At 32.6% G+C, this 9,508-nt stretch overlaps 1 protein-coding gene across 6 annotated transcripts in view; it reads left to right on the top strand.

Moving 5' to 3' along the window:
• The window catches only part of ATF1 (activating transcription factor 1), a 49,558-nt gene extending 41,379 nt beyond the window's left edge, over positions 1 to 8,179 (top strand). For all 6 annotated transcript variants that reach the window (XM_019662294.1, XM_019662290.1, XM_019662292.1 and 3 more), the window contains 2 exons: positions 50 to 209; positions 6,640 to 8,179. In XM_019662294.1, the coding sequence (XP_019517839.1) occupies positions 50 to 209; positions 6,640 to 6,784 (305 nt within the window). In that variant the 3' untranslated portion in view covers positions 6,785 to 8,179. The remainder of the gene's footprint in view (positions 1 to 49; positions 210 to 6,639) is intronic.
• The last annotated feature ends 1,329 nt before the right edge of the window (positions 8,180 to 9,508 follow it).

A 9,508-nucleotide genomic window follows, 5' to 3' on the forward strand; every position in this document is an offset into this window, starting at 1 on the left:
GTATTTTCAAAGACACTTACAAATTAACTCATTCTTTTTGACCACACAGCTGCATCAGGAGATATGCAGACATATCAAATCCGTACCACACCTTCAGCTACTTCGCTGCCACAAACTGTGGTGATGACCTCTCCTGTGACTCTTACATCTCCGACAACTAAGACAGATGACCCCCAATTGAAAAGAGAAATAAGGTTGATGAAAAACAGGTAGGTAGTAAAATTATACTGCCAGAATGGGTAATGTTTTTGCAAATCTCAAAATATAACCAGATGTTAACTGGAATTGTATATTAGAAATAAAGAGAGAGATTATTATATTGGCTTCATTTTACCGAGTGTTAGATTATGTCTAGTTCATTTTCAATGGATCAGTGAGTCCCATTGCTCAATCTGTTTAATATGTGACCTAGAGTTCTTCTATTGTTGTGTCCTTTGACGAGCACAATTAAGTAAAGCTTTTCGAACAATGTATTTTGTTCCTTTTGGCCTGACAAAGTTAAACAAAAATAATAGTTTGCTGTTTAACATTAACCACAGCAAGAAGAGGAAGGAATTAGTGGAATTCTGTGTAATAACCTAGTTTACTTACTGACATAGAAATGCTCTTAAAAATCAATATTGATCATGAAAATAGAGCAGTGGTTTTAACCCCCAGAAACATTCGCTTTCATTTTACATGTATTTTAAACATAGCTGTATGCACTATATGTATGTACATCACGCATAAAAAAACCACTGGTTGTTTGAGAAAAAGAATATAATTGGTACTCTACAATGTGTTCAAGGGAAAAAGAAAAAAGATACCAATAAACTATATTAGGAACAAAAGAGGGTAAATTTTTAAAATTGCAATAGGATTGATTCTATTTTCAACTCCTCACCAATAAGTTAGAAAATTAGAGTAAGAGGATGATTTTCTATAACAGTAAAAATTACCATAAAAGGATCAGATGGATACATTTAATTACTTCAAGATAAACTGTTGCTTTACTAAAAACTAAGAGCAAACATCACTCACTGTAAATGAACTTTATAACAAGGCAGGGACTGTCTGTTGTATTACAGGTTCCAACCAATGCAGTAAGATAAGGAAATGAAGTAGGTTTTGCAAATATTAGAAAAGAATTGTATTTGTTTGCTTATGATATAATTGTATATGTAAGAAATCCAGAAGACTTGTTAAAAATTACTAGAATGAGACTTCTGTTTCTGACAACATGACCTCGGCTACATAATATTTTTCAAAGCTTTTAAATGATTGGGTTGAGCCTGCAGGAAGGTCAGAGAATTCTGTTGAGATTAGGAATGAACCAGAAGCACAAGACCATGAGGTTACTAAGCACTGAAGCAGCCCCTGTATAATCAAGATAATTCCAGATCCTTGTGATTAGTATAGTTCTATTATGTAGACAAGATGAGGGACAGAGCCTGTGGCCTGTGCAGACTGGGAAACTGGATCACAGATTATTCTTCATGAGGTCAAGACCCAGGAAGTGCTACACCCATAAGCTGAGAATTGTAATTTAAAAACAGATCAAGGTCCATAGTGCCTTCAATTGCTTGAAAGGAAGCAACCTCAGCACAGGTTTTAATGAATTCCTATACACTGAGTTCTAACAAATACAAGTTGAAAACATAGACTACCCAAGGAATTAGGCCTCCATCATGTTATATACCAAAGCCCTAAAGTAATTTTCACAGAAATTTTTGAGGTATAAATAATACTATAATTTTTTCTTTTTCTTTTTCTTTTTTGAGATGAGGAAACTGAGACCTAGAGAGGTTAAGTTATTTGCCCAAGGTTATACCGCTTAGTAAGTGGTAGAGGTAGGATTTAAGCTCACAGGTCCAGGTTTCAGAGTCCAGCATCTTAGATGATAATACACTGCCTGTCAGGAGCAAGAATCAGCAGAAAAATCAGACAATAGAATGAGTTTTATAATATCTTCAGTTTTATAATGGAAAAGGAAAAATAGTATATATATTTAAAGGAAAAAAAGGATGTCAGAAAATCAAAGATCAAGAGACTATAAAAGTGATAAAAAGTGAAAAAGTAAAACAAAGCTGTTGTTATTATTAGCAAGGATATATTCATCCGCTTAGAATATCTAGGAAAATCATCTACAAACTATTTATTAGAAAGCTTAAAAAAGAACCAGTGTATACTGGAAACCCTCCCTTGTCATTTAGTAAAACAGGAAAAGGGGTGTGGGGGGGAATGTAAGGATTTAAATGAAAGAAGTAAAACTATTACTATTTTTATATGGTTGCTTATTTAAAAATACCCCAGAATGAACTTACAGAAAAATTATTAGAATGAGTTTTTAAGGTTGCTAGATATAGAGAAATACACTATGTCCCACATATGGAAACTCAGTATTATAAAGATGACTATTTTTCCCCCAATTGATCCATAGATTCAATGCAGTCCCATTCAAAACCCAAACAGGTTGTTTGAAGAACTTGACAAGTTGATTCTAAAATTTATAGAAGAGTAAAGGGCCAAGAACAATCAAAATATTCTGACAAGAATCAGGTGAGGATATACCAAGTTTTATTTAAAGCTCTGGTAATTAGTATGACATTAGCATTGAGATCAGCATAACTTCTGTCCACCAAAAGATAACAGAAAGCAAGTGAAAGTATAAGCTTCAAACCTATAGAAGATATTTGTAACATATCTAACCAAAAGATTTGTTGGAAAAAAATACAAAGATCTAAATTAATAAGAAAAGTACAACCCAACAGAAAAAAAAAATTGGCAAAATGCATAGGCATTTCTCAGAAAACACACATAGTTAATAATCATGAAAGATTGCTTACCATTATCAGTAAAGAAATGCAAATTAATACCATACACTTAGATACCATTGATCCTCACCCAGTTAGCAAAAATCTTAAAGTCTAATCAGGAGCTGGCAAGGATTTGGAACAATGGAACTCTTGTATTGCTTCTGGGAGTGTAAATTGGTGTAGCCACTTTGGAAATTAATTGGCCTTATCTTGTATGGTAGACCTGGATATGCTCTGCGACACTGCTGTTTTACTCTGTGTATGTGACTGAGAGAGGCTTGTAGGAAGTATGCCTTAAAATGTTCACAGCAGAAGAAATTAGGAAACAATCCAAATAACTATAACAGAATGGGTACATAAATTGTGGTATTTTGTATTTATACAACAGTATTCATACAGTGTAATAGTGTTCATTTGTAATGATTAAATGAATAATCAATTGAACATGAATAAATATTAGAAAAATAAAGTTTGTTGAAAACTAGTTGCAACAGAATATATAAAGTGATATTTTATAACATTTTAGAAAATAAGCAAACTAAATGATCTATAATTTAGGGGCATACGTATATGTACTAAAACTATAAAAATAAGCAAATGATTAAAGCTAGTAATATCTTCTGGACAAGAGGCAGGGATCGGAATAGCATAGAGGGTTCTTCTATAGATATTTTCTGTGTGGGGGCGGGGGTCAGGAGGTGTTTAGGTAAGGGATAGGGTTAGCGTTAGGTTTAGGGTTAGCTAGTGAGTTAGGGTGGGTTTATGGTTAGGGTTAGAGTTAGTTTTGAGGTTAGGGTTTCATTTCATTTAGGGTCTGGTTAGGTTTAGGACTAGGATAAGGGCTGGGTTAGAGTTAGGGTCTCATTTTGAATTAGGCTTAGTGTTTAGGGTGAGGGTTAGGCTTCATGATTAGGTTTAGGCTTTGGGTTAGCATTATTTAGCTTTAGGTCAGGGATTGGGTTTAAATTAGTGTTGGGGTTAAGGTTAGAGGGGGTCTAGGGCTGGGATAGTTTTAGGGATTAGGGTTAGTGTTACTGTTAGGATTAGGTTTGAGTTTATGATTACCATTAAGGTTAGGATTAGCCTTGAGGTTAGGGTTTGGCCTTGAATTAAGGTTTTACTTTAGGCTGAGGTTTAGGGTTAGGATTAGAGTTAGATTTGAAGTTAGGGTTTGGATTTCAAATAGGTTTAATGTTAGTATTAGGGTTAGAGTCTGGTCTATGGCAAGGGTCAGCAAACTATCATAGTTGCATTTTTAAAATTTGTAAAGGATATTGTTCACATAATGGTGATATGTAAAAATAGAGGGCAGTGTCACTGGCCCTCATATGTGGGATCCGAACCAGGGCCCTCTGGCGTCCCAAGCCAGCTCTTAACCAACACGCCACTCGGCCGGCCCCCAAATAATTTTTAAATTGTTGTGAGGGGCAGGATTGGCTCTTCCAGGGGTCGGCAAACTCGAGAAGGGACGTACCCAAAGAGCCACATGTTGCTCTCAAGCCGCAGCTTGCCGACCTCTGGTCTATGTTAAGGGTTAATGTTAGGTTTTGAGGTAAGGTTAGGTTTGGATTAGGGTTGGAGTTAGGTTTGAGGTTAGGGTTAAATATAAATTAGGGTTAATGTTACGTTTACAGTTAAGTTTAGGGTTATGGTTTTTTTTGGTCATTTTTTTTTTTAATTTTACTTTTCAATTAAAGTTGAATATTTTCTCTTATTAAGTTGGGTATTGAGTTTACATGTAATCATTTTTTTATTATACTACATAACTTACATGTATATGACACACTTTTGTGTGTACTACTTCATAAAACTTTTTTAAACTACAGTAATTTATAAGGAAATTTAGTAAGATGTTTTTCTACAATGAATTACCATCTTGAAAAAAATGGGAGGTAATATTACATTAATATTAGTGACAGAAATCTTAAAATACTTAGTAAATTTAACAGGAAAGGCATAGGATCCATATTTTTAAATTGAGAGGGAAAATAGTAGCTGAACAAATGGAAAAATACTGTTTTTTTAAAACAGTTAATATAAAATGTCAACTCTTCCAGAATTCAGATATATATTTAATATGATTTTCTATAGATCTTTATAAAATTAGACAAAATAAGCTAAAAGTATACATGGAAGAAATAAGTATCCGAGAATGGTCAAGAGCAGAAAGAGATCATTTGTCTTGTAAGGCATTGAAATGACTCGAAAGCCACTGTAATCAAAACTTGGTATCAGCCTAGATGTAGACAGTAACATTAGCAAGTGGCGTAGAGAGGCCAGAAATAGCTTGTTGTGCTAGTTAAGAGCACTTGTAAAGGAAGGTTTGTTTAAAAAAAGATACACAATCAACTCCACATTTGGAAGAAAATTAAATTGGACTCCTATTTTGTATACTGTGTACAAAAGTAATTCCAGATAGATTAAAGACTTAATTGTGACAATTAATAAAGTCTTTAAAATAAAATTTAAAGGGAAATATATAGTGTATGACATTTTAATCTAAGCCAAGAAAAAAACAGAGACTAAAAAAGAGCATTTATGGCACAAGAATAAAAATATTGGAAGTCAAATGATAGATTAGAACATAAGGTAAAAACAGGTAAAGGATTAATATGTATAATGTACAGAGAGCTGTGCACTAAGTTGTTTGTCTTTCTAATAACTTCTAATTGTAAAATGGACAAAAAGTATGAAGGGACAAAGAGTATAAATAGGCAGTTTACATACGAGCAGATCCAAAAAAACCAATAAACTTTTGAAAAAATGCTCAATCTCACTAGTAGTTCGGGAAATGAAAGTTAATAACAAAATATCTTCATGGCAAAAATCTGTGTACCAACACAGAAACATCATTAAAACAGCTAGTGTTAAAATCAAGTTGCAGATAATATCTATAATACATGGTATAAAAAATACTCAGAATAATATTTTCTACTTCTATGTGTGTATAAAACTTGTATGTGACATCATAGAAATATTCTAAGAGGACATGTACAAAACTGATTATCAAGCACTGTTTATAATTAAAGCTCAATAAATAAAAATTAAATAAAAATTATAAGAGGACCCATAAATTTCACTCCTTGGTATTTTTATCCAAGAGAAATGGTACATGTTCACAAAGAGAGACTGGCACAAGAACATGCATAGCAGCTAAAATGACAAATGGCCCAAGAGAAAGGATCAACAAATTGTGGTGATATTCATACAATGGAATATGCCCCAAAATATAAAGGAACAAACCAGCGTACAACAACATGTATGAGCCTCAAAAATACGAGCCTCAAAAATACACGGAGTGAAAGGAGACCACACACAAGACTACATACTGTATAACTGTTATATGAAGTCCTAGATTAGGAAAAACTTCGTCTCTGGTGATCAGAATCAGAACAGAAGAGAGCTTGGGGAGAGGATTGACTAGGAATGGGCATGAGGGAACTTTCTGGGGCAATAAAAATGTTCTGTCTTGGTAGGTGTATGGGTTATACAGGCACATGCATTTGCCAAAACTGAATTCTACACTGAAGATCTGTATTTCACTGTTATTTGGATGATACCTTAATTTTTTTAATGAGGAAAAAAAAGATGACCAGGGAGGCCTTTTGAGCTCCTTTTGCTCGGACCACTCCAAACTCTTTGGAGTGTACTTTCTCTTCTAATAATGGCCCTTGAGCCATTCTCTACTGTTTGGGCCCGCTTCTGCTTCTTTGAAATGTATTTTTTCTTCTAATAAACTGCCCTTTTCTGCAATTTTAAAAAAAACCAGAAAATTACTAAAGTGCATTTACTGTTTAAAGAATATTTCTTTTTTCTAACATTGGTTTTTAATGCTTATATTTAGAGAAGCTGCTCGAGAATGTCGCAGAAAGAAGAAAGAATATGTGAAATGCCTCGAAAATCGAGTTGCAGTCCTGGAAAATCAAAATAAAACTCTAATAGAAGAGTTAAAAACTTTGAAGGATCTTTATTCCCATAAAAGTGTTTGATTCTTAAAGACTATATTTTGTGGACTTGTCTAAGAATTAGATGGATTTTTTTGTTTAGTGGAGTTTTATAAATTAAAAGGTCAAAAATGAAGCTTTTATTTAGGCTTTCGCAACTCAGAGATAAATGTCTTATGCAAGAGATCTGGTGACAGAGGATAAAGTGGAAAATGACCTCAAGGAAGTTACTGGCACAACTGGAAGCTCTAAAAATTAAACATACTCAAGAAGCAGGAAATGAACTTGCATCAGTTTGAATTTTCTAAATAACAATCATTGTCAGTAATCTAAAAATCATAGATAAAATTTAGTAAATTGAAATTTTAAAAATCAATTTACCCTATAGGTTTGCATTTCTTACTACTTCCTAAAACTTACTTTTTTCAGTTGTGTGTATGTGTATATCTTATTTCTGCCAATAAATTTCTAAATTACAAATATAAAAGAAGAGCTAATACAGAACTAAATATATAAATTATGTGTCTGAATACATATACTTGTTCTATTGTCAAGTTTTTTAAATGAGTTTTTAAGTTTGTTTATTGGAATCAGAGACTTTTTTGAGACTGGGTTATACTGCTTTTGAGGCCTTGTCCTACTAAGGTACATGAATGGAGTGTGGTGATTTTGTAGTATTTTTAAATTAGAATGGAAAGAGAACTGTTTAAAAGTTTGATACTTTTAAATAGTTTGTTTTTTGGTTATTCTGGGAATTCTGGTGATTTTCTACAAAGATAATTGTTTTTTGATTCTATATCTTATAAGCAGTTGAATATACATTACTTATTCTGTTGTGCTTTAATAGAATGGAATGTTTACAGGCCCTTGAGGTGATATTAGAGTATGTTTTAAAAACCTTCTGAAGATGCATACCAAAGTTTCCCAAGAGGATTTTATAATCGATTTAATGTACGGTTTATCAGATTCTAAAATAGTACAGTTATTAAAGCCATTTTATGTTAGAGACTATTTTGTAATGTAGTGAATGGTACATTTATAAAAGTGACTGCCAATATATTTTTATAGCTAATCTTTATAAATTCTAAAGTTGAGTTTTTAATTATTTTAAATGTTTATATAGTTTGTTTAGTGAAAAAAAATATTTTGCATCTCAAAGTATCATTTTTATACTATGGGAAGTAAAGTTTCCAGATTGGCTAATATTTGAATTCTAAGTTTTGTATGCAGTTTATCCAAAGTTCAAAAATGCTGTCAGTACACCAGTGTTTAACCTCTGTATTCCAATTAGTATACACTTTGAAATTGTACTGCAAAGCTATTGTGCGTTTCTTATACAATATGTATCATATTGTCTACGAAATTAAAAGACATTTGATAACATTGTTTGCTGAATGTAAAATATATTGCTTTAACATATAAATGACAAGCTTGCTGATAGCCATTCTGTTAATTACATTAAGTATAATGCGTTTCTAGCTTTAAAATGAGGATAAACTTATAATTCTGGTTTAAAGTCTATTTTAAGAGGGATATGCTTGTATGTTTTGACTCAAAACCAATTATAATAAACATAAAGATAGCGAAACTTTTTCTACAAATGTTTAGGACATGGTTAAGGAGCCAGCTACATAGAAATTTTAACCCAGTTGATAAATTTGTGATTAATCCTAATGAATAATTTTATTAACAGGGTCTTTTAAATTGAGACTCCGTTTATTTGGCAGCAGTTTATAAAAAAGAAAAACAAGTTTGATCACTAGTGGAATGGATCTGTTAGGTTTGAAGAATAGACAGAGGTAAGGGGTTTCTGGGTTATTTCAGGAGTTTTTTAAAAGGGTAAATGTTATGCTTGGCTGCAGTAGAGATAGTCTAGCTCCTAGTGCCTTAACAGCTGGACATCCACAAATATTTGTAAACTGCACTGCCTATAGACTTCCGGTGTAGGGCCTTGCCCATTAGATCCGGTTACCTGGCCTACCTGTATGTAACAGACACGAACAAGCCTCAGAGGATTCCATGAGTGCATGCCATATTATTCCTAGGTGTTTTTCTAATTTGAATCCAATATAGGGCTTAAGGAATTTTAAAGGTAATTATAGTCCAAACTTTAAATTAGACTTCAAACGTTTAATAGACCAATGAAATTATTCCTTCACTCAATTTACTATTTTACATAAATTCATTATCAATTAATTTGTATATAATATTGAGGAAGTACATTGCCCATGAACACATTTAAGATATCCTTTTAATTTTATTGAACAGAGCATGAAGAATGGGCATGTGTTAGAGCTTTAGAAATCTTACTAGATTTGTTTATTCATTCAGCAATTATATCAAAGCTACTGGTTAAACCTGTGTTTTTCTCCAGTTAAAATATGCGGACATACAAAAGATATAAAAATATGTATTATGGCTTAGAATTAGATAGTTGTCACAATGCCAGTTCACATTTCCAGAAAATATGCTATAAATAATATAAAGAGTGAAATTTGACTAAGGGCTTGAAAGCTACCTAATTTAAAGTTACAGGTTATAGTGAAAGAAAAAATGTCACAGTATATCAAAATCTAACTGCAGTAGTCATCTAACATTATTTACTCACATAAGTAGGTTCTTACTTTTAATAAATACTGCTTGTTTTTACTATAAAGTAAAGGAACACTTATATCAAGTGTATAGAATTCACAAGCCTGCTCTAGGGAATGTTTGACAGGAATCTTTGAGGGGTAATCATTTAGAGGAAAGTTTAGGCCATTTAACTCC

This window comes from Hipposideros armiger, unplaced genomic scaffold, assembly GCF_001890085.2.
Source record: "Hipposideros armiger isolate ML-2016 unplaced genomic scaffold, ASM189008v1 scaffold_371, whole genome shotgun sequence".
NCBI classification, from domain to species: Eukaryota; Metazoa; Chordata; class Mammalia; order Chiroptera; family Hipposideridae; genus Hipposideros; species Hipposideros armiger.